The 26,254-nt window shown below is 36.7% G+C and overlaps 1 protein-coding gene across 9 annotated transcripts in view; it reads left to right on the forward strand.

Annotated features, from left to right (window-relative positions):
* The window catches only part of LRCH1 (leucine rich repeats and calponin homology domain containing 1), a 118,358-nt gene that overhangs the window by 35,143 nt on the left and 56,961 nt on the right, over positions 1-26,254 (forward strand). For all 9 annotated transcript variants that reach the window (XR_009725376.1, XR_009725377.1, XR_009725379.1 and 6 more), the window contains exons 2-3: positions 22,622-22,766; positions 25,218-25,344. Coding sequence is in view for 3 of the 9 variants with exons in the window: in XM_061353074.1 (XP_061209058.1) it covers positions 22,622-22,766; positions 25,218-25,344 (272 nt within the window). In the remaining 6 variants the exon portion in view is untranslated. The remainder of the gene's footprint in view (positions 1-22,621; positions 22,767-25,217; positions 25,345-26,254) is intronic.

Consider the following 26,254-nt stretch of genomic DNA (forward strand, 5'->3'; position numbering starts at 1 on the left):
ATGTATGCAGCTCAATAATGAATCTTCTCCAAGGCAGTATTTTCTTACTTCTCATAAAAGCTTGTTTGTTCTGTATTATACGTGAACAACTGCTAAGGAGCATTAGAAATGAATGTAAAGATGGATATCCTTGAAGACTCATATTGTTGACTCTTGCAGGGGAAAACTGCTCAGATCATGTAGTTTATACCACAAAAAGCAATTTATTAATTTATTTATGTGATCAGTAATCAGCGAACTGTATGCTTAGGACTGATATTGGGAGTAGAACAGATAAACTGAAGGGTCAGACCATTTAAAATTTTAAGAAACATCTACAGGTATCTAGAAACTTTTCCTAACTAATCGTAAAAAGTTCTAAACCTCTTTTTCCACAACAGATATTGGCATACATGGCACAACTAAGGCAGCGTGGGTTACAAGTAATACTCGCTCTTCTAGGGCTGTGAGTTCCCCTAATTGCATAGACCCCTTCCTGGATATAGGGATGTTCCAGGTTTATATGAGGACCACTCCCTACAATCTGTTAATCTTCAGGCCAGTGGTAAAGCATGTGTCTTCTCGCCCCAAGCCACATAGATCACCTGAGCCATGGATACCTTCAGATCACCACATCCTGAACCACCACTGTGCTGGTTGGTAGGCAGCTGCCCCTGTCACCTGCTAGGGAGGCTGCTCCCACAGCATGGAGGAGGTCATCATGCTGGTGGATTGATTTCTCCATTGTCTGGTCAGGCTTTGGCAATTGATCTGTTGCCATTAGGAGGTTCCTCTCCTTTATTATAAATGAAGCTTGAATGTTTGTCCTTCTTTTCAAGCTTATTTTTCCTTTGTTTCAAAAGTCTCTTTGTAATGCCTCAGTTACCATTCAGTCCTTTTCAGGGTTGTCTTTTGAAGAGTTACCATTTTTTTGACAATAGATTCTCTAAGACAATTTTGAGTGTTCCAGTTGCACACTGTTTACGTTTATGTTTCTGGCTTTCCAAGTGGTGTTATCCAGGCCATTTCCTGAGGATGGGCTGTATGGGTGCTCTGTCTTTGATACTAATTTTACCCGGATTTTGTCTGAGACCTTATCGCTCTCTACAACTGTCTTAAAGGAGGATGGAGCAAAAAGGTAGCTGGTCTCTTCTTCCAAGTGACAAGTGACAGGACAAGAGGAAATGGCTTCAAGCTGCACCAGGGGAGGTTTAGACCAGATACTAGGAAAAAGTCCCATCACAGAGAGGGTGATCAGGCATTGGAACAGGCTGTCCAGGGAAGTGGTAGAATCACCATCCCTGGAAGTGTTAAAAAAAACTATGTAGATGAGGCCCTTAGTGACAAGATTTAGTGGTGGTCTTGGCAGTCCTGAGGGAAAGGTTGGACTTGATCTTAAAGGTCTTTTCCAGCCTACCTGATTCTGTGGTTTTTTTTTCTTGTTTAAATTTCTGTGCTTAGGTGATTGTTTTGTTTTAAATATACTAAGTCCAGTATGTATGAGAAGGTGGTGATAGAATGGGGTTTCTGCAGACTTCAGAAGAGAAGACTAGGGTGGGGGATCTTATTGCTATCCCCATCTACTTAATGGTGGGATACAAAGATATACTCAGAGGTGTACAGTCATGCAAGAGGCGCAGGAGCACAAGTTATAATGAGAAATTCCAGTGGCTGTGAGGCAGTGAGCACAAGTTATAATGAGAAATTCCAGTTGCTGTGAGGCAATGAGTCATTGGAGCAGGTAGCCCAGAGATACTGTGATACCTCCATCCTTGGACGTACTCAGAATGCTTTAGCTTCAGGACATGTACATTATGATATAGTTGGCCTCACTTTAAGCTGGAGGTTGTATCGGTTGACTCCAGGTCCTTTCCAATCTAAACTAGTCACTGATTTTATTAAAATATAGATGTGATAGATATGAAATTTTGTCTTTGTTTAATATAATGCCACATTTGTAAGTGGGTTTGAAATGGTTGTATTCCACCTAAAGCTATGATTTACTTATTTCTATAAAACATTCATTTTGTCATTATATGTGATATAGTTTATTTAAACATCTCTTGGTTTTGTGAGTAAAAAGGCAATTGACATCTGGTTTGGAAAATTTTTTCTAGATTGATAAATTTGTGTGCCAGGTAGACTTTGACTCTGTTAGGTGTCTTCTTCTGTCAATCTGAAATAAAGTAATTATGTATAAAAATAAAAGTTACAGATACATGCTGGGCAACATTTTACCTGAAAATTAATTTGGCAACAGTTGAATTTATACTGTTTCAGACCTTGTCAGCAGGTGACCTTGCTGAAAACTGGTTTTGATTTTAATGCTTTAAATCAAATTTTTACCAACATTTTGCTCTTGAAAAGCTGTATAAAAATTCATCAGCCTTCATAGGGCTATTGTGAAATTTACAGTTTGGTCACTTGTTGCTGTAAAAATTGCTGCAGGGGATTGATGGACTTTGCCCCAAATTACTAAGCAGGTGGTCTTCTGCCAAACCAATTTCTTCTATCAAGGTAATGATCCCTCAGAGGAGCATCATGGGATTAAATTATAATGGTTGAGCTAACGGAGGAATCAGATGACAGTTGTTACGCTTGAGGTCTCTCATATTTGCAGAATGGTGAATTTATGTACTAATGCAGTTGCAGTGAAATACAGTCACTGAGTCATGCGGCAGCCACAATAACATCAATGCACCTTTTCTTCTTCATAAGAACTCAGTTTTTTCATCTGTTAAATTCGTTGTCAACGTTGTGCTTGAAACCAGTGCTCCCTTAAGTATTAGATTCAGGGTCATCGTCTTCATAGGTGAAATTGCTGAATTAATTGAATAAAACGTTTTACAGTATCATGGGTAATTTAAGGGGAAGTTTGGAGAAATCACCTCAACTGCTCAGTAAGACGTTCGAACAAAGTAAGTGCTATTTTTTGTCTCAACTGCAGTCCTGTGCTGGAGTCCCACAAAACTGGGAATTTTAGCATAGGATTTCATGTATTGCTGGATGTTAGATATTCATAGAATGTAAACAGTTTTTTTCTGTATGTGGATGTAGCATTTTTTTGTACTGATGGGCCTGTAAAACAATAATGCTTATTATCTTATTAAATGAGCATATTGCTGGGATATGAAGGTCTTTTTCCAATCTGTTTTTAGGAGAGTGCATATATGTTCCATTCAAACCAAAAGTGATCATTATGTTGACAAGAGTGGCTGCAACCGTTTTCTATTAGAAGTTCTATTTCTTTTCATTTATCTGTCTTCTTAAAATATCAAGCTGTCATGCATGCAAAATGTATTGTGTTTAAAGTCTTGAGTTACTATATGTCTCCTTCAACCTTAAAATACTTTTGACATTGAATTTCAAAGTGCTGTATACCCGGTTTGCGGTGTAGGTGGCATAGTGAAATGGCAAACGTATGATCCGTGCAATGAAATGGCAAGGAGTAGCTTTGCTTTCCATTGTTGTGCAGCAAAGATACTGTGGTAAATCAGTGAACTTTAGTCAGTAATCATAATGTACTACAGTCAGTTGGCAGTGTTAACAGAAGCATTGCCCTGAATTTTTGCAGGCTTTAATTTCATGTGAGCTTTTTATATCCTGATGAAAAAGAAGAGCTTGTAGCAGAAGCCCAGTAGCCTGTCTGAGCCCCTAGTGTGTGCCTAGGGAAGAGTACCAATTGGTTTATTGTGTGTTCTCACCTCCCCAGAACACGTGGCGAATTTAAAAGGTTTTGCAGTTAAGGGGCTTCATGAGGCAGAAGTGTCGCCTTTGTTCTTAAGTCCTCAGTGGGTATTTCTTTCAGAAAGTTTGAATATATTGATTCCAGTCCTGACTTTAACACTCATATGCTTTCCACAACATTATCTCCAGCCTAAAGAATCTTAAACAACTCAATCTTATCTTTTATGGAAATCGTTCCAAAGCTCTTTATTATTTTTTCTCTTTGACATTTTTAGTTCTGGCCATATTCTTTTGGTAAAGTAGCTGCTAGAGCTACTTGTAATCTTTGTAATAGACTTCTCCATAGATTTACTGGTGGCATAGTTGTCTGTTCCTGCTTCCTTCCTTCCTTGCTTGCTTTTCTGAATGCTTTAATTACTTTTACAATTGATATTAAGCACTGTGCTGCTCTTTCTATTATAACTCAAAAACTCAATCCCCTGAAGCAACATAAAATTCAGGAAAAGAGTGGAAAAATGTCATCCAACTTTTCTTACTGAATGCCTCTTTAAGGGTATAGAAAAACATTAAGCATACTGCAAACAATGCTAATGTTCTAACAATGCTTTCAATTTTTCTGGGAACTTTATATTCTGTTCTTATATTCTGCGTTGTTGTATGAAGACTTTATATTCCCATGCCTTAAACCCCATTAATTGAGAAGTTAAACTCCTACCCCCATATGGCTATTTTCATGCTTCATTCATCTTCTTGTATAGCACTGGTTGCTCAGTGTCACTTGAAAGCGTTTCACTTGGTCTTTGTCTTTCCAGCCATGAGAAGTGTAGTGTTATCAATTGTGTGGTTGCAATGCTTATCAAGGTCATGATCTGGCCTGTCACTATTTTATTTAAGGAATGCAAACAGTATTATTGACTTACCAAGAATATACATATATATATATATTTACAATTGAACAGCTGCTCTTATGTTCTCCCTTTGATCAGAGTAGAATTACTTTACAGCTTGCAAAATAAATTTTAAAAGCTGCACTCACATAGAAAGATAAAAGATTTTAAAACCTCTTTGATCTGACCCTGATAACTTTATCACACCTTCTCATTCAACTAATGCCCTTTTTTTTCCTCTTCTTATTCTAGAGGAATAAAGCCTGGCGATCTGCTCTTTTATTGACTTGCATGCATGCACACACAAAATCCTCTTACCAATTGGAACAATTTCTAATAGGGGAATGTTGAGGCAATCCTAATTTTTCACTGTTTTGGAACTAAGTTCATGGTGGATAAACAAAGTCTTTTTAATGTAGTGGTAAAAGACATTGCTGGAAATCATGTAAGTGGGAACTTTTCAAGTGTAAGATTAAACTGTGCTGGAATGATAAGAAAAATCAATGTTATATGCAGCTTCTTCCTCTGATAATTATTTGAAAGTGTGTTTTATTTTTTAATTTGCATTCTTAAACATCTGTGGAACAATTTGTTTTAGATTTCTGTGATATTTTTAATTTCAGTACTCTAAAGCTTCAGTTTTACACAGACAATTCAGTAAATCAAAATATTCTTTTTGGGATTCCCAGTTAAAGCAATTTAGATGGTTGGGCACATTTGATGCCAATATGGCTTGAATTCATTCTACTGGATTGAATTGTAATAAGTCTTGTGTCTAAACTCCAAGCATACTACCAGCAAGGGCAGGGATGCTGAAGTTTGTTTTCTATAGGGAATAAATAATACAGTATAGTGTTAATTTATGAAGTTCCTTGTTCAGTGTACACTAAAAAGCGGTATTTTTTTTTTTTGTTATTTCTTTGCATCTACTGAATCTAAGCAGCGTCAGGAGCTTCCATCTTCTTTACTTCTCTTGACTTGTTGATTTGCTCTAAGTGTTTGCTTTGGATTATGTGCTTAAGCATTCAAATCAACAGCTGAGACAGTTCAATGGTCTGTGAATAAATGTATTTACAGTATTACTATTAATATCACAGTTAACATTTTTTCCCTCATGAACTCACCACTTTGAATGGACTTGCACAATAAGTCCAGAAGTTTGAGTTGAAAACTATCTACCATAACAGTTTTGTTTTCATTCTTTTATATCAGATTTTGGTCTAAAGTGAATGCATTTACAACTACGTCTGAACTTTGTACAGTGTGTTCATATGGGTGGTTGCTTTCATCTCCATATGATTTAGCAGTTCCTGGAAGCATAAAATAGCACATTTGTGAAGTTTTATGAAATTTTTTAATATTTTGGACAACTTCCCTTGTCTTCAGACTCAGAATAGTTTGCAGTGTTCTGTGAAAATATTAATGGACTGTGTTGCTCTATTGAAAATAATTGGGTAATCACTGATGAGTTAGAAACTGTCCTGGAGAGGAATCCCTCAGTATAGTGCTGGTATGAAATGAAAAATGGAGTTCTGTAATCTGCAGACACTTATAAATCAAAATGCAGATTCTGCTTGGACCAAGAGTGAAATGAAAGACCCTCGACCTCTTGCCCTGGCATATGTGTCCCTGCATGGTAGGGAGATATCGGAGTTCCAGACAATTACAAAGTAAGCATGAAAAGTAAATCCTGCAAGCCCTACATATTGGACTTGGAGAGAATATGTTAATCTTTTACAACTCTGGCCTTTTCATCCTACTTCACTCATTTGTTTTTGGTTGGGGTTTCATTTATCAGTTTCAAGGTTTTTGATTATAATACTTCTTAAAATCAGTATATGACTTAAAATAGATGAATGGCTTGTAGAAAAAGGCACTTTCCAATACTGCTTCATTAGTTTAAATGAACTTCATGGCTTAGAAGAGACCTTAAGCTCTCCAAATTGGGCTGTGAAAGCTGCTGTTGGCTGTCAAAGAAGGGCTTTGTTTCTTATTTGTTATACTTTCTAATGACTGGGAGAGAGGTTTTGCATATTTAGTTGTGGCTGGTCAGTGGACAAGTTTCAATAAGCTGTACTGAAGGTTGTTACGTGTTGATGCAAAACAGTAAGGACCAAAGAGCAGCTGGAAATGACATGAGTCTACCACATGCAAATTTGACAATCTGTATACAGAGAATGCAGAAGCAATTTAAAAAATGTAGACTGCTCCCACTGGCAATAAATTCCCTTGTCTACAACTAGGATCAGCTTGAGGCAGCTCAAGTGATATGCTTTTTATCAGTTGCTTTATGTTCATATGCCAAAAGAAATGAAATTTATTTTAACAGAGACTTCAAGTAATTATTTCTGTGCTTAAGGAGCGCTTTGTTTTTTCATGCGAACAAATGTGTATACTATTACTTGTGAAATAATAATACTTACAATATTTAGGCTAAAGAGTTAGTGATACTGGTGCATTTGAGAGGTTTTTTTTCATGTTTGTTTACAAGTTTAGTGTATGCAAGGATTAACATTCCCTCCCTTCTGTTTTCTTGTTCCAGTCTTTTTCCAGACTGTTCTTGTAACAGTTAATATCTGTGTTGAAATTTACTTCCTTTTAAAGAAAACAAAAACAGTTTTAGTGCATTTAGACTATAGTAATATCTACTGTAGAAAAAGTATAATAATTATAAAGGGATTAAAAACCCCACACCTTAGACCAGCCTTTTTATAGCTATTTAAAATAATGAAGTCTTACTTGTAGAAGGCAATCTCTTTTGTTTGGGTTTTTGTTGGTAGGATTTTTTGGTTTTGATGTATGGGTTTTTTGTTGTGTTGTTGTTGTTTTTTTTTCTTCATTTGTTCAGTTTTCCCCTAAACCAGACACAGTTTACACTGTGATTGCCCTGTGCAGGTGCAGGACCTTGCACTTGGCCTTGTTGAACTTCATGAGGTTTGCACTGTCCCATTTCTCAAGCCTGGCAAGATCCCTCTGGATGTTCTTGCAATGGGGCTACAGTGCCTAGACTCATAATTTAAATTGCCTCCTCGCAGAGGCTTTTCTTGTTTCTTAGTAAAAAAAGAATAGTGGGATAACAAATGAACTTTCTGTAGCTGTTGAGGTGGTTTCCATGCATTCTGTCGCATTGGGAATGACACAACATGAAATGAAAATGCTAGTGTGTACCTCAGAACTGTTGACATTGACTGGGAGTTGTTGACAAAGACTGGTATTGTTTCACATCAGAAGACTGTCCCACAAAGTGTAATGCCCACATACTTCATTGAAGTAAGCTCAATCTCTTCATAATTGTTTCAAGAGTTTCTATGCTGTAAAAGACATTTGTTAAATAAACCTCTTTTTAGGGGTTCATTAACCACTAAAGTAAACCCTAAAATAAGCCTAAACAACCCCATTTTTTAGAGGTTTATTTAACCTCTAAGAAGAGCTTTGATTGTGGGAAATATAAAGAGCTGGGGTATTTTTTTATATTCATGCTTAAGAGATATGGCTGATGTATTAGTGGGAGGGAAGGGTGTGGGCAAGATTTTTAGATGCTTCCAAAAGCATACCTGGTTAAACTTGGTAACAAACAGCAATAAGCATATGTTTCCAAATAGTCTGTTGATAAAGGTGGTCTCATTATTGACTTAGTTTACTAAAGCATCGTAGCTCTTTTCTGTGGAATTAAAATAGAGAGCTGTAATGCCATATATGCTTAAGCTTGCATAGCATTTAACTGTTATGAACCTGTAATAGAAATTGCTGGTGCTTAAAGATTTCTTGTTAGCAAAAGCTTGTTTGGGTTTTTTTTTTTTTTTTTTTTTTGGTGGTGGTGGTTGTTTCTCTAATTTCTTCTTTAATTATAGGTAACATTTCTGAGACGGGAAACTTTGTTAGAGAAACAAACTTTTCTAATGTTAGGGGTATTTTTTCAGCCGTTTTTGTGTTTCTTAATCACTTTTATTTCTTTGTGGTGAGAACAGAGACTTATGACAACATACAGGGTCTATTTAGTGTTGGAAACTTTCATTGCTCTGTGGAGAAAGAAGAAAGGCAGCTAAAGATTTAAAGAGTCAGAAAGTGAGGTGCCTGCTGTAAGTTGTGTTCATCACTTGTAAAGGAAGAAACCCTGGATATGACACTTTTAAAGATGGTTCAAGCTGCCATTATGACAAATCTTAAGCATCTGATTTTGTCCTGAGGCTGTATCAGAAGATATATTTTACAAGAGTCTAGGAATCCTTAATGGTGTTATATGTGGCAGTGGTGTAATCTAATCCTCCTACAGAGAGTTATGTCCCATTCATGGTCAAGGAAGATAACTTGAGACTGAAACAGGTGCAGAAAAGGTCTACTTGCATGGTCAGGAAAACTGTAACAAGAGGAAACTAGGAGAATCTGGCTTGTTTATTAGTTTTGCAGAAAAATGTCTAGGAGAAGATACTGTTCTCATGAATATATCACAGGAAAATATAGGGGGAGGAACTATTAAAAGGACAGTCTTAATCCTTAGCCTTACATATTGTGAATGGTTATATAGATAGAGGGCTGCTATAGGTAGATGATATAGAAAGTAGGCTGCAGAATAAGAAACAAGCCTCTTGTGTGTAAGGGATTGGAGAGAGCTGTAGGAGAATTCATTATCTACAAATTTTCCTGTCAAAAGACTTCAGATGATACAGCAGACCTTTGACAGAATATATCTTAAGCTTTCTGACATTAGGGCATCTTAAGATGCTTGACTTAAAAGCATAAATTAACCTGTTAACAGAGGTTTACCAACCCTTTAACCTTTTCCATTTGTTAAAAAAACATGCTATACAATAGATATTTCTGTTCTCAGTCAAAGGTTAAAATTAGCTTTCTGTGAAATCAAATACTGTTGTATACAGAAAACAGATCAACTGGTAATTTATAGTGCAACAGTTGTGTAGTATCTTACCCTGTATATAACTTTGTGATAATGTAGTCTTCCAAACAGCACCGTCAGGATATCTGCAGGTGTGCAGGCAGAGGGCTCAGCACGAGCCACATTAGAAGCTTTTTGTTGAGTTGATTTTCTGCTATCTGTGTCAATCTTGAATAAACAAACTTCAGAGTTGAGACTTCCATTAAGTAAGCATAGGAAGCACATGGGGTATGTGATAATGCCATCTCTTCAGAGAAGGTGTTGCCTGTTGAAATGATTCATAATTTCTGGATGATCAGAATCTTTCTTTGTTGACTTTTTTTTTCCCCAGAAATAAGATACATTTATAATTGTATATTTGCTAGTGCATCTCTTAAGAGTTCCTTCCAAAACAATGAATTTCCTATCCAAATTTTTGAAGAGGAAGAGAGAGAAGGCATGAGAGCTGAGAAGTATGCTCATCAGTCACAAAGAGGAGCCAGTTTTGGAAGAAGTCTGATTGAAAATTTTAGAGGTGGTTCAGAACTCTTGGAATATCTTTTTTCCTTTTTTGAGTATAAAGAGGCTGAACGAGTTAGGTAAGAATATAAGACTGTTGCTTTTCTTTTGCAGAAAAGAAATTGTAATCTGAGCAGAATGATGTGCAATTTTTCTATTAAAACCACAATTCATTCAGAAAGTAGAACCTATTCTCACTGAGCATGACTCACTCAGTATTTGACACTCAAATACTGAGTCATGACAATGCATTTGGTAAGAGTCAAAGTCCTGATAGGAGTATTTTTAATATCGCCCGAAAGGTGACAAAATCAGCTAAATTATCAGTGGATCACTTTACCTGTATTATAATGAACCTGATGAGGATACTGTTGAATAATATTTGTTAAGTCAGAATATTTAAGTGGGTTCAATTAAAAATCTCAGTAATTAATGAGTTTTGCATTGCATTAATTACTTCAAAATTGAACTAACCTGAAATCGATGACTTGGATTTCACAATATGAGTGGAAGTTTAGACATTGAGTAATAGCAGTGGTAGTACAAGATTAGCAGGTTCAGCATCCCTATTGGTGGAAAACTGTTAAAAAACGAACAGTTCATCTTGTAGTAAAGGTTTTTTTAAATGTATATGCTGGATAAGCAAGCCAAGCCAAGATGTACTTGATAAAATCTTTTGCACTTTAATCTCCCACAGTTGAAGGTGTACTCCAAGTTCTTGTTTTGAAGCTTTTGGCTTGATTCCTCTTTTCACAAAACCTGACCTGGGTTGCAGTAGTACGTATATCAAACTGTTATTTGTCACTGATTTGAGCAGGTTTACAGCTTGTATAGCAAAGACTATTTTTCTTCTAACAGGGTAATTTAACACCAACTGTTTAATTTTAATATAACAAGAGTGTGTGTGTGTGTATATATATATATGTAACACTGCAGTATATATATATATGTGTATATATATATATGTAACACTGCAGGCTTCTTTAAGATCTAATAGATCCAACCTGCACTTCTACTCATCAGGCTATGATAACTAAAGGAAAATAACGCTGTCCATCTGCTTTTCATAGAACTCCTTATTTATTATCTATCTACATGGGTCTCATTTGGGCCTGAATAAATTAGCCCTTGTAGGCTCTTCAGTATTAGACCTCGGAGAACTCAATCTAAAATGATTCTTAGAGAAAAATATCACTGTAATACTTAGCATGTGGAAATCAGGCTTCTTGAAAGGCAGTTTGAAAAATCAGTGATTAAGGAAGTAGAAATGAATCTGCACAGGGAGCAGGAATTGTAGGCCAGACTCAGTAGACTGTATAGATGAGCATTAGTCACTTTGTGCATCTCAGAAGGCTTTGTCCTTACCAAAAAATAAAATTAAAGAAAATTAGACCAGAAGGAAGCATTCTTTTGTCCCTTCATCACGTGCATTGCCATGCAGTTGTTACATACCAGTGGCACGGATATTTACCTATGGTTGCAGACTGACCCACAAGTGCCATTGATGCCTACTGGCTTCTTCCCACCCGAGTCCCCCAGCAAGTATTATGGGAAATATCAAGTGGTTTCTGCTGCCCAGTCACAGACGCTGGATTGTTTATAAGTAGAGGGTGTGGGGGTGTGTTTTACTTCCTGCCACAGGTTTGGTTTTTTTTTTTTTCAGTGTATGTATTTGACATCTCTCATAAAGATGTCAGATTAAAATCCTGATTTTAAACTGTGACTTGTTAAAACAAGTAAAATAACAAAGAAGTTGCATGTGTTATCCACCAAACGCAGCCTCCGTGACCAACAGGCAGCATACTGCCTGAGAAATCTATTTTGGTTTTGCCTTCTCCAAAGAAGGCAAGATTCTTTGATTCTGAAGGAAAGAAAATTAGAAGGTTGAGAAACATTGTCTTAAACTTAAGAGCCATGGGAACCATTACATAGGATAGACATCTTGGTACAAAATTTATAGATCTATACTTCTAGTGGCTCCAGCGAAGTGGTCTTCAGTTTGTTTAGGTCTTTTAAGGATAGAGACAGTATGTACTGTGCTTATTTTGCTTTCGCAAGGAAGCCTTTCTATTTTTGTTTGTTTGTTTGTTCTTTTTCTTTCTATATTTGGGAACAGCCATCCCAATTTTGGTTATTTATTACTATTCAATGTGTTTATTCCAGGTTTTTCTTTCCTGGTACCTCAGTCTCTAGTAATGTTTTCACAGATTCCTGTTTTGCTTAGAAGTCTGAAGTATTTCTTTCAAATGTTGTACCTCCTGTGTAATGGCCATATAATTAGTTCGTTGTTTAAAGATGTGCTCAGTACTGTAAGTCAGCTTTGATGGTACAAAACAGATTTGTGTTGATAAACTGTTGCAATTATGTTGTGCTGACTTCAAGAACCATTGTGGGAGATGTGCATGAATAATGTGGATAAGGTAGATTAACCCTGGCATCTGTGGGAGATGGGCAGCCAGAACGGGAAGTGATTAGATGAGTAATACTTGGCTTTCCATGTCACTGTAAATTAGCATCAGGTAGCTTTTTCATCTCTATGCCCACATGTCTTTGATATACCCAAAGATCAAATAACTTTTGTTCATTTCCCTGTTCATAGCATTTTCTTAAAGAATATAAGACAGTTCATGTATAAAAATGAATTAAAACATTAACAGATCTGATATTTTAGTTTGTCATGTGTGAAAAATAATCATCTCCATATTGAAGGCAAGTGTGCTGTTTCAGGGAAACTGGTTTATGTGCTACTTCTACCAGATGGTAAATGCGAGGTAACTCCTTTTTGCGCAGGTCACCGAGGTAGATAATGCATAGCATGAGCAGTGTCCTAACTCCACAGCCTGAGGAAAAATAATAATGCCATTAAAATAGAGAACGAAGTGAAAAAAACCCAATCAACTTTGACATTGCATTCAGCTTGTTCCTTCTGGTAGTGTTGTCTGTGGGCTGGAAGAGGTTTTAGACTGCTGTTTGCATCATGGGGGATTCCCCTGTGAAAGTGGAAGGTGTTGGTTTCCAAAATAGACAGCTTTAAGAAAGATCTCTGTAGCTGAAATGAGAGATTCTTAATAGAGGAAACTGTGTATAGTGGTTCACCACCATCTTTGGGGTAGAATGTAATTCATGTTTTTGTTTCACATCTTTCCCTGTTCTCCAATAGGTGGGAATAAGTTGATTGGCTGGAAATAAGGTTGTGTGCTTTTATACACACATTTGCAATTTACACCTTTTAAACTTTTATTTTGAATTTGGTGAAAGCTGTGGTCACTGTTCTTCTTTTAGGAAAGGATTTCAAAATCAAAGTTTCAGTCCTCTGAGAAGTCTTTAATATACCTGGAAGGCCCCTTATAGCTCACATTCCATATGAACAATTAAAGTGTATCTTTGATGGCTGAAGCTAATCTTGAGGACTTTTCAGTATCAAGGTATACTTTTAGGTTCTTTTTTCCCTCCCAAAGGCGCTTTCATATGGGTGGATGTTTGCTATCAAATTTTCTTTAATGTGCTAGATGAACAGTTCATGCAGACAACTGACATATAGCTTGATACAATAAAGGTGTTCAGCTGGATAGTGTATGATGTGGACACTTCAGTTTTGGTTTCTCTGGTGTTCTTCATCAGCCTACAGTAAAGGCTGAAAATAGTGAAGAACAGTTTCTGAAGTTTTTAGAGTTTGGCGAGCATTTCTTATTTCCACTGTGTCTGAGAAAATGCCTGAAGTATTTAAGTCCTGCTGAAGATGAGTGGTACAGTACTGGAGTGATGCAATCCATAGGTTTATTAAGGAGTGAAAATTAATGACTTCTAACCTCCCTGTTGTGCAGGAGACGTCGGAGAAGGAATGCTTCATGGCCTATGAATTGGGTTTCGTACCACATGTTATTAAAGGTCATTCTGTTGATGAAGGTGCTTACTACCTGATATTTTTTTCCATCTTGTGATACAAGTAATTGGGTGCCTGTATTGGGTTTATGTGGCAGGATTTTAGTAACAGGAGCTGAAGGGGTGGCTTCTGTGAGAAGACACCAGAAGCTGCTCCCATGTCAGAGTCAATTCCAGATAGCTCCAAGGCAGACCTGCCGCTGGCCAAAAGCAGAGCCCATCAGCGATGGTGTGATAACATAGTTAAGAAAAAGTTAAAAAAGCTTTCTTGCATGCAACTGCATGAGAAAGTAGCACAAAATGCAAGGTAAACAGCTCTGCAGATGTCAGGGTCAGTGCAGAAGGATGGGAGGAGGTGTTCCAGTTGCTGGAACAGAGATTACCCTGCAGCCTGTTGAGAAGACCATGGTGAAGCAGGTTGTTCTTCTGCAGCCTCTAGAAGACCCCACACTACAGATAACATTCCTGGCAGGAGCTGTGGTCTGTGGAGAGGAACCCATGCTGGAGCAGTTTTCTGGCAGGACCTGTAACCCTTGGGGGGGACCCACAGTGAAGCAGTCTGTTCTGGAAGGACTGCACCCCAAGGGAAGGACCCATATAGAAGTTCATGAAAGACTAACCCCCGTGGGAGGGACCCATGTTGGAGCAGGGGAAGAGTGTGAGGAGGAAGGAGTGGCAGCGATAGAGCACTTATTGTATGAGCACAACTCCCGTTCCCCTGTGCCAGTAGTGGAGGTGGGGCTGGGGAGGAAGTAGGACAGTCATTGAGTGAAGATGAGGGTGGGAAAAGGGGAATGGGGGAAGATGAGTTTAGGTTTGTTGTTATTTCTCAATGTCCTACTCTCTTATTAATTGCCAATAAATTAATCTTCCCAAGTTGAGTCTGTCAATAGCTGGTGAGTGAGCACCGTGTCCTTACCTCCACCTATGAGCTTTTTCATTGTGTTAACTCCCCCTGTCTTACTGAAAGGGAGATGATAGAGCACCTGGGTGGGCACCAGGATCAACCCACTACAGTCCCAAATCTGCTTGTATTTACATGGAGATGTGCAGGAAGAATCCTGTTGGTTTACAGTATAATTTTTAAGAAGTCTCATGCAATTCCACACCAGGCTCATTTTCATTATGTAAACAGAGTCCCTTCAGGACCCATTTTTTCCTGCCAGTTTTAATGCCGAAGTGTTGTTGCCCTAAAGAGGAAGAAATATAAGATAAAGGAGAAATTTAGATGCATTATGTTGCCACCTAAGTCAGGTGCATTAACGAGTCATACTGTTGTATCAACCTTCTCTTTATTTTTTCAGGCTTGTATTATTGTTTTGACCATTTCCTGCGGAGAAATTTCCTTGGTCTCCTTGTAATTGGAGTGTGCCGTGGAGCTAATCATGAGAACATGCTACCTTTTTGCTCCCTCCTTCACCCACGCTTATTTCACCCAGAGGAAAAAAAAGTCCCTGAAGTGACATTTGCTCAAAAGTTTTGGTAGCTGGGAGTGCTAATTTATGCTCTTGGATTGCTTCAGGCTGATTTGGTTAGTGCACTACCTGAGAAGAAATGTAGAGTGCACATTTCTTTGCTTGGCTGTGCTTTACTGGGAGATTACAGGGCACTGTGAAAAAGTAAACGGTGTATTCTGTAATGGAGTGATGGATGGAATAAAGTAGATGAGGTTGGGGTGGAATGAGTTAGCTTTAAATTCCACTTGTGTTTGATATAAGCCAAATGTTGCTATTGCTGTACTACAGAGACCTCAAGGATACATGAGATTCTTACAGCGTCTGAAAGAAGGTTGGAGAAAAATACTCCAGAGTGACTATTTCACAACAGCTTTTTTTTAGATTTTATTTTAATAGCTTGACCCCATTAGATATCAGTGTATACATTTGCTTCCTGCAGTTATGGCTGCAAATCGGTTGCCTCACTTGTCATATTTTGAAAAATGCGTTGGGCAGTATGTTCAGAGGAGTGCTGGGGTGTGTGTGTTTGTAAAGTGTACTTTCCTATTTCTGTCGTTTTCCTACCTTAAAAGAAGGAAGCAGTTACAGAAACATCCTTACCGGAGTGTTGGGCAAGTCTGTGAGATCAGGACCCCCTCTAGTGGTGACAGCTCTGCCAGACTGTATGACATGCTGCCTCTTGGTTTCCTTCTGTCCTGCTTTATTTTCTTCCTCTAAACCCCACATTTAGGTCTCCTTGATAATCGTGGTGAATATGTATGGTGATTATTACAGTTGTAACTTTGGCGAGTAAGAAACTGTGTTTATTCTGACTGTCAGTGACACAGAGAAGACAGTTGTGTTGTATTTCTCTAGTGTTAGATCTTTCACTTGCTCACATATTACATATACTGCATTGTCAGTATGTTGAATGGGGAAGAATTGGAGCACTCATCTACACAGTGGAAAAGGAGAAATTTTTATGTTAAATCGTAGCAATGATAAGAAAAACTGGTACAAAGATACATGATCACTGTGAATCTTGCTACATTTTGTCTGTGTCTTTGAGGTGGAGATTTTTTAATGTTAATTCTTAGCAGTGGAAGCAGGTAGAAAAGGAAAGTATGCTGACAGTGCTCCAAAATGTAGTGCTTAGCAAGTGTGTGGAACAGCAGTGTCTTCAAACTGTTCAAAATATTATTCTTGCAGCATCTGTACATTTTTATGTCCAGCTGCCTGGGATAGATGCACGTTCTGCATGTTTTGAGTCAACAGTCATACATCTAGAGTCAGTAATGTTGATCAGTGTCTAAATATTATTGTTACATTTTACTGCAGTACTGGTAACTTTCTTGGGAGTCAGTGTTGGAGCTACTTTTTTCTCAGTCTGTTAGAAGTGGCAGTTTCAGAATGAAAAACCTTGAGTCCATGCACTACTATTTTTTTTCTTATATGGAAGTAGAATAGTTTTTACTTTTTAGGGCATTCTTTGTCTTCTCTTACATGTTCTTCTGTCTGCTAAATAACTTAAATAGAAATGTCTCTTAGTGAAGAAATGCCATGCATTCTTTGTGGCATAACTGCCATGTAAAAACCAGAATGCATGTGATGCCAGTCAGTGGAGGTCTCTGCTGACTCTTTTTTGTTCATGTAGCACCACTGTTGGTAGAAGGTGCTGACTACAGTAAAAGCTGTACAGTAAAAATACATCCAGGACATTATTCAATGATACTGTCAGGTAGAGAGGGCAAGCAGTTGAGACAAGGTATGCTGCTCTGCAAGGTAATGACAAGTTGTAGGGCATATCTTACAAGATACAGCACTTTCTAATTGCGTTACAGTGTCTTCATGACTAATATATAGCATTTGTCTACAGAATGATGCATTTTCCTACCATTTAAGGGGAGAAAAATGGGTAAAGGCTAGAATGAAGTAATTTCTTCCTAGAGAGCATTGACTATTTTATGGTGATAAGCACAGTGGCATTGATAATAGATCACTTGCCTCCTTTGCCAAGGCAAGTATGGATGCCATACAGTGTTGCCAAAGGTCAGAGACGGGCTTAAGTAGATACTTCAAAACTTGTCTGAGATACAGTGCCACCAATTTGTGGCTTCAGTGAAGATACACCTAGCTAATATGGAAATGCAGGCTTCCTAAAAGCTTAATAAAAATATGGGTAACTTACAGTATAAAGGCAAAGCTACATACAGTTGTATTATTCATGTATAGATGTCTCTATGTATTTCCTAGCATTCTCCCGTGAAATTAGGGCTGAACTTACTATTTTTTAGGCTCTTACAGTGAATTGCTTCAGTCCTTTGTCAAATACAATTCAGACATCTCATTTGAATACCTTGAATAGTATGTTAATACAAATGCAAATAGCTTCTTCAAAATAATTCCTGTCTTTCATTCTGTAAGTGCTGAAGATGACAAAAATAGGAACTTGGTGGGCTGGAGCTGAGGTTGTTTGGGTGGCTTTTTTTACCATGCAATTTCTTGCTCTCTGGACTCCAATTCAAATACAGGTATTTCCTTTATATATATCTAAATGCACACACAGATATATATGTACAAAATTTCCTGCTCAATAGTGGGTAAATTCTTACTTGCATAATTTCAACTTTTGTCTGTTTAGGTTAGTGCTTTAGAAGTATAAATGTATAGTGAATTTTTCTCTAATCTGAAAGTTACAAATCACTGTTTTTTTATAATCTGCTTTCATTAGAATTGTTGGAAAAATTTATGATGTAATAGTGCATATATATATTTATTTAATGAATGTTCTGACTTAAAGGCTTAAATTGTTTAGCTCTTCCATTAAAGTCTGAAATATTTACTTAAAATATAAATAGCTTATATTTAATATGTTAATAACTGGAAGGAAGGAAAATTGGAGCACCTTGATAACTACTGAAAGAAGCGTAACTATATGACTTCTAGTATTATTCTGGTTATTTTGACAATGCTATTTTGGGTTGTGCAGTAGCAGTGGTTTATACTTACACATATATTTATAGTGGCAGTTGGTAATCTGCCTGTAAAGCATGAGGTCAGAAAAGTGCTATCAGCAGTGGTAGATACATTCAGAGCTATAGGAACTGAAAGCTTTTGCCCTGAGGATTTACTGGTATGATGGCAGCATGGACTCCAAACAAGGCTTGGAGTCTTATGTTAAATGCTTATTTACCAGTCTGAAACTTTTGCTTTTTATTGTTCCCTCCCAGCTAAGGAAGTGCTTATTTTGTGTAGCTCCTGTCTAGTTTCCAACATAGTAACATTTCTCATACAAAAGCCATGTCATTACGCCAGAATTGTGCTGATGCTTTTAGAGATCAAGATCCTATCTAATATTTTTCTAAGCTGGCTGACTTATTTTTTGTGTTCTGTTAAATTATTTTTGAGTTTTAACATGTACTCTTGGCAGCAAAAGATGAAGAAAAGCCAGATGTAGTTTGAAAATGCCTTGATGTCACAAATAATGAATGAATAGTATATTTCATTTAAAACAAAAAGCTCACTCCAGTGTATGGGCCTTTTGTTAATACTTGCGTTGCCTGTTTTTCACCTTAGGTGAAAAGTGCCTATGCTGTCTTGAGAACCATGAAATGTATTTCTGCTACCATTGTCTCATTAATTTGTTAGATCTTGTTTGTGTTAGGTACTATAAGCAAATTAATAAAAATTCTTTAAAACACCAGCAAAGTCCATCCTTCTGTTCATTTCAATTTCTGTATTAGTAACTTCATTATTATGAATAACCCTGGAGCGTTATTCTTCAAATTAACGAAGCGGGGGGATGTGTAGCTTGGTGATTTGGGAAGTGTAGAGTGAAAAAAATTGCAGTAAATAATGGTTTGCCAACAAATGTCTAGATTTTAAAAATACTTTCAGAAGTGGTTTAAAATTTTAGTTTCTGTATTTTTCCCTAAATAATGAGGCCAAGAAAGCCTTTGCAAACATTTTTTTTTCCCAGAAACTTTAGGAATTGTGACAGAAACAAGATACATGCCTGCTGTTTTCCTCAGTCTTTACAAAAGGTTCTGTAGTTTCATTAGTGCTTAACCATTGTATTTTATTCTGGAACTTAAAAATCTGAGTAAACTAGAAAGATATACAGGCTAATTGTAAGGTGCAATAAGTTGAGGAGTTTCTGTACATGTTTATATGTGCTTTTAAGGTACAACATAAAATTGTTATGCAGACTGTTTTCATTTCTAAAGATCTACTTTTCTGTATGGAACTCTCAAAGATACATGAAATCTGATATGCTTTCTTCACAGCTATATCATGTTCAGAGGCTCCCATTCATTCTAGGATCGAATAAATCCAATCTCTTTTTTTCTTCCCATTTGATTAGGAAAGTCTGGTATTTGGGAAAAAAAAAATGCTGCTCCTAATTAAAAACTGTGGTGAGCATTCTGTAGTCAGATTCCATTCCAGTGTTGTTTCTTGAAGACATTCAGATTTGCTATTAATGATACCTTTTATCAGTAAACTATAGTAACAAACTTCCCCTTTTCCTGCTAAGTATAGTTTTTATTCCTCTGCCTTATTCTGTGACTATATTGTGGGGGTTTGAATCATTATTGTTTAGGAAGGAACTATAGATGCCAGTGTTGAAATGATCCTAAACTAGACAGTAACAAATTGACTTCCTTTATTGTGTGTGTAGTGTATCCTGTAACACATGGTCCTGAGGAAGACAGGAAAGAATTTGTCTGTTAGTATTTACAGGGTTTTTGTTTTGTCCTTCATCAGATTAACAGAGTTAAGGCCCTTCAGAACGAAAGACAGTAATAAAAAATTATTAGAAATGCATTTTACTGTCACATTAATCTCAGTTATAGGAGCAGGGTCAATCTAGTTGCTGTTCCACTTCTTTAAGGCACTAGCATTTTTCAAGGGTAAGTCAAATGTTGTGTCAACAGTTCCTTTTATTCAATAAGACGATAAATGACAGCAGGCATGAAGGTGGAGTTAAGGTTGCCCATAGAGGTGGTAGATGCGCCTGTTCCTGGAGACATTCAAGGTCAGGCTGGATGTAGTTCTGCAACCTGGACTAGTTGAAGATGTCCCTGCTCAATGCAGGGAGGGTGGTCTAGATGACCTTTAGAAGGTCCCTTCCAACCCACACCATTATATGATTCGAAGATGGCAGGCTGCACTTTCAATAGCTTGAGAAGTAACATTTTTGTGTTCTCAGTTTTTGATGTATGTATCACTTGAGAAGGATCAAAAAGACGAGGTGTCACTCTCCCTGTACCATCCAGCAACATGCAGATTGTCTGCAGCCTAGGCCTGAAGTTCACTTCACTCTTTTGGACCTTGCTGTTCATTCCCCTTTAAAGGAGGAAGCAAGAGCAGTATGAATGTGGCAGTGTCACTGCAGAAAAGTGTGGTTTAAAAAAAGGGAAGGTTTTCTTTGCAATTGAGCTGTAAAATATGAAGATACCCTGCATGGATCAAAATGTTATAGTATAGCAGTCCTCTGTTGATATCTGATAATAAACATAGCTTGGAAGGCAGCAGGAGAGAGAACCAGTGGCAGTTGTTTTCGAATGCCATGTTAGTAAACAAATGCTCTCATAATAAACAGAAAACAGTAGAGGATTAAAGCACTAAAACAGAAGAACATTGAAAACCTTTCCCCCCATTGAAACAGTAATAACAGTGACTCAAATAGGGAATGCTTTAGTTTAATAGCAGAAGTGAAGGAAAGTAGAAGCTGAGTTAATGCTGCATCTAACTGCCATCAAAGCCTGGTAAGATGAAGCAGAGTAGTGCAAGCATTGCTGTTGTGTGGTAACTCAGAACTGAATAATTTTGGTTGAGAAGATCAATTTAATCAACATTGCTGTTTGTGTCAGCAGGGCTGTTCTCAGTTACTGCGCTCACAAGCTATTGCTGTTGTCTTGACAGAGGATGAAATAACGAAACCAACTTCTGAAAGCAATGTGATGAAGTAAAGTGGAAGCTGACAAAGGGAATGGTGCACTGAATTTCAGGTTGCATTGCAGGACACAGGAACAAAAATAAAAATGATAAAACCTTCATGCTGACAATAGTTGTGCTCTCAAGCTGTGACTCTGCACAGCAAACTGATTAAGTTTGGAACTGCCAGAGAAGTTAAAAAGATCTTCAGGTGTCTGCCTATTTGTTCATAAAAGCTAAAAATTGCTTTATATGCCTAAAGAGAGGGTGCAGATCATTGGTGCTCTGGTAATATGCATGCTATATTTTGGATGCTTCTCCTTTTACATATATAAGAAAGTAAGCTTCAAAATAGGCTTTGAGGGATCAGGGAAGAAGCTTAAAATAGCAGCAGTGAAGAAGTGAGGAGAACATTAAGTTCCGCTCTTTCCTTGTATCCTTCTCATCAGATGTTTCACTTTTTGCCTAAGTACATTCCTGTTCCTTCCACATACAACAGGTGACCATTTTTTGGGTCAGGTGGTATGGGTAGGTGGCAGTTTTGTGGTTCGTGATAATAAGAGATGCTTGTTCTGCAACACTTGTTTCAACATTTCTTTGAACCCAGTTAATTCATTTGAATGCTGGCATGCATTATTATTTTTGTGACTTGAGCTCACATAATTATTATGATACCACAGTTTTCATACTGTGGTAGCAAGGGAACACAGCTCAGTAATATTTATTCCTACTGATTTTCTTTATGTCTGTATGCTCAAAATGAGAAAGAATGAATACCTGGTCAAAACAAAATGAGAAAGAAAGAATGAATAACTGGTCAAAACCTTTCATTCTGTGTGTACAAGCATTCATCTGTAGGACTGGAATCTTGTTGTTTTGTATGTACTTAGATCAATTCCTGAAGGTCTTCACCATTTTCATAGGTAACATTATTTTATAGTTGATTGAGATCTAGGAAATACAGGTCAGTTTGAAGAGTTACCCAAAAAAACTTTTAATCTATTTATTTAAAGAAATTAAGGATATAATCCTTGTTGTTTCCTTTCTATAACCAGTGTCATCATTTGCAGATGTCTAGCTCTGTATCGACTATATCTTTGGGTACACTGTGTGAGCTTTGGAATCTGTACTTGGTTCTGTCTGCAAGTATTTCCTCAGCATATTGAGTCCTGCAAATAATTACTTTTTATTAGACTGAATGAATTTTAATCGAATGTTTGCTCTTTTATACTCAGTCTGATTCATTTCAAGATTGTAAAGGTTAGCAATAATTTTATTTTGCATAATAAAAACACTGACTTAATTTGCTGTTTCACTGTAGGGTTACATTTATTTATTTCTTTTAATAAAGAAGCATAGCTTTTCAAAGTATATCTTTCAGATGATTAAAAAAATGTGCCTTCTTTTTTTTCTCTTTTCAGATTTATCCAAGAATAGATTAACAGAGGTTCCTACGGAGTTGTGCCATTTTGTGTCACTGGAAACACTAAATTTATACCACAATTGTATTAAAATTATACCAGATGCCATAGTAAACTTGCAAATGCTAACTTACTTAAATTTGAGGTAAGTTTAACTTTGCCACATTTTTTTGTTTATTTGCAAATATGTAGCTTTTTTCTGTATGCACTTCACGTGTTTCTGAAAAAAGTGACTACATTTTTCATTTTATTGGAAGGGTAATGCAAAAACTCACTGGCTGCAGATACAGCTTATTGTAAATGCCAAAATGTAAGCCTGCTTATTTAAAGAAAGACCAAGTAATATTAATCTCTTCCTTTCCCTTATTCTTCTAGCAAATTCAGAATGCCAGTCACATCAGCAGTTTCTTTGCAGCAGAGCATATAAAATCTGTAATAGTGGGGCTGTAATAATCTCATTTTTGGGAATGAGGTTTGAGCAGGAGACAAAGTGTCTCTTGGGCTTTTAAATTCAAGCTGTGAAGGCTTGATCCTCAGCTTTGTAAACAACTGAGGATGCTTCTCAAGCCTTCCTGTATTGTTGCTATACTGCAGTTTTGGCCACCCTGCAATGCTAATTATGGCTCTAGGAATTGAAACAGAATAGTGTGTCCTGCGTATCTGCCACTGTTCCTATAAGGAATAGGTTGTGAAAGTTTTAAATAATGTTTTAGATGTACATAAAGAAACTAAGACTGGATTAAATTATTGTGTTTATATAAAACATCTTCGTAAATTTCTGAGTTAGAGTGAACTCAGTTAGAACTCGGTGTGGTGAACCAGTGAATTAGAACTCAATGTAGTAATGCAATTGTGTGAATCATCAGAAACCTAGAATAGTTACAGAGTTAGTATCAGGTATCACAGTAAATCAGACAAAATAAAAGGATTTTTTTCAAGTTTTACTAAATAAGATCATTTCACTCAGTTTAAAATCTCCTCTGTTGTTGGTTATGCCCTTACCCCATGTTATTTGAACATAGCGAGTGGTATGTAGAAGGAGGAAATGTAACCTTGACTTTCTAACCATGTTGCTTCTTGGCAAGAAGAATTACAGTTTTAAAATGCATGTTTTTCTGCCTATTACCAGCATTTAGAAAGCGGTGCCAAGAGATATACATAATCTTTGGGCTTTGGTGAATGATGTTCATCTTTTATTTAAAGAGATTTCTTTTAAACTAATGATGATTTGTTACTCACTTGCCCTTGTTATGTGCTGTTCCTTATCTTTTGGTAGATTGCTTCTGAGTTCTGTAGAACTTGATAAAAAGTTATAACTTTTTTTTTGTGTCTGATCGTCTGCACAGTGTAACTTTTTTAGATTCTAGGCTTTCTTGATTTGAGTTCTTTAGAACTTAAAAAAATATTTCTACCTATTTTTTTTTAATAACTTGTCTTGGCCTTCTGTAAGACACCAGAATGGAGAATCCTGGCTCCACAATAAGCATTGATTCTTTTTTCAACTACTGCTGAGGAGTTGGATTTCTCATTTTTAATAAGCTTGGGTTTGTTATTTGGTACTTGTTTATGTCCTGGCTTATGCAACAGTGATCTGACGATAGTTCGCTTTGTTAAATGTTAAAAAGCATGAATATATGTCTTTATATCCACTTTGTAGCAGACTGATGAATCGGCAGCTGAAGAACTGACACTTGTGGATTATCTATTTATTTATTTGTTTGTTTTTCTTTGTTTCCCTTTGTTTCAATTCAGTGTTGCAACTCTCACTGAGATTACACAGGACAATTTTTGCTGTTTTCGGAGTTCGGTCATGCATATTTGTTCTTTGAAGCCTTAACAGTCATGCAGAAGTTAAAATGGTTCTTAGTGGGTTGTCACTCTAAGTTACTGTTCATTGCTTCCCTACAGGCTAATTCCCATAAAAAAAGAAAAAAATGTATTTTAAGAAAATCTTCTAATATTCTAGGAAAGGCAGCAATTAACATGTTATTCTGTTGATCTTAAAGTTTCTTTCCAGAATTGGTCCATAAATCAGAAGAAACTAATATTTTTAATCATCTGGAGATCACAAAAGGTCATTGCATTTGTCTTCTTTTAAAGTTCCAGCTTCCTGAATAATTGTTACTAGAATGAGAACCTAAATAAAAACTTAAAAGCTTTTTTCCAAATTTTGCCTTTTCTTGCAACTCTTCTTCTTGAAAATAATCTTCTCGCATTTTCTCTTCTCCCCCTCTGAAATATAGCACGAAGAATAAAATGGCACATGTCACTTAAACTTCAAACATGCTTTAAAGAAATTGAGAAAAGAACCATTTTATCTGTAATTTACTTACTTGTTTTTCAGTTGGAAAAAAATACATCTACTTAAACTTACATAGTGCACTTTTTTTTCCAGTGGTAAATTCCACAATATTGTTTAGTCAGTAATTCAGGTATTTTTGATGTGCAAATGTTTTTGAAATGCTTGCCATTTGAAAATTTAAATTTTAACTGCATGACCCATGGAAATGAAGGAATTTTATAACTTTCACACTTTATGTGAGTATATACTAGAACATGACTGCTGGTTTTAACGTTTTGTTTTCTTTTGTTGCAGTCGAAATCAACTTTCTTCTTTGCCAGCTTGCCTGTGTGGTCTTCCTCTAAAAGTCTTAATTGCAAGTAACAATAAGCTAGGTTCCCTTCCAGAAGAGATAGGTCAGCTAAAACAGTTAATGGAACTGGTATGTTACAGATACTTTATTTTTTTTTTCTTTTTATTTTGACTTCATTTGTATTTAACTAGTAAAATTCACTTTACAAATAGATTTGAGCAAATGCCTAATACTATAATGCGGGTTAAAGAACTAAGTTTTGAATTTTTCAAGTGTGTTGAATAATAACACAATAATAGTTTCCTTTATGTTCCTCAGGACCCTTCTGTATAACATCACTGCCCTTGGTTCATTCAAAACTCACCTTCTAAGTTCACCACCTCTACCACTGGCTCCCTGTTTTGCTGTATCAAGCTAATAGTTCTGGCATCAAGCTCTGTAAAGCTGTATCAGCCTCTGTAATACCCTCTTCTGCTTCCTTCTGTTATTAGTATCGGCTTACCACGTTGCATTCCACTACTGATGCTGGTTTTATCAGTTTATTTTCACTTTATTACGCTGTTTTTGTTGTGCAACCTTCCTTTCCTGGAATACCTATCTAAACAGATCTACAAAATTATTATATTCCTCTTGTATTCAAAACTGTCCGCATGACTACTGTTTCTGCAAGCAGTGGATTATCTATAAAACATTGTGTGGTAAATGAGAACATGAAAAAGCAAAAAATGTTTGGTACCTCAGTTTAAAATTAATTTAATTGCAGATGTTTTTGTGAAATTTGTATGTGGAATATGTGTGTAAGAGAATGCTTCCCTTTCTCTCCCTTTATCCTCATCTTTTGTGTGTTGTAGGCTGAGACTGAATTTTCTATGGCACGTGTATTACCTTTTTTCTGTTCACCTGACCCTCTTAAGATACAAATCAACAAGCTACATTTTGACACTGCTTATTTATGCACAGTAAAACCAATTATATCTGAACTTTCTACCAACTGCTGATGTCTCCATTGACAGCATTTATCTTGCCCATTTTTCTGGTA

Source organism: Neopsephotus bourkii, unplaced genomic scaffold, assembly GCF_033783945.1.
Source record: "Neopsephotus bourkii isolate Nb327-2 ecotype Australia unplaced genomic scaffold, CSIRO-AGI_Nbou_v1 NB_663, whole genome shotgun sequence".
Lineage (NCBI taxonomy): Eukaryota > Metazoa > Chordata > Aves > Psittaciformes > Psittacidae > Neopsephotus > Neopsephotus bourkii.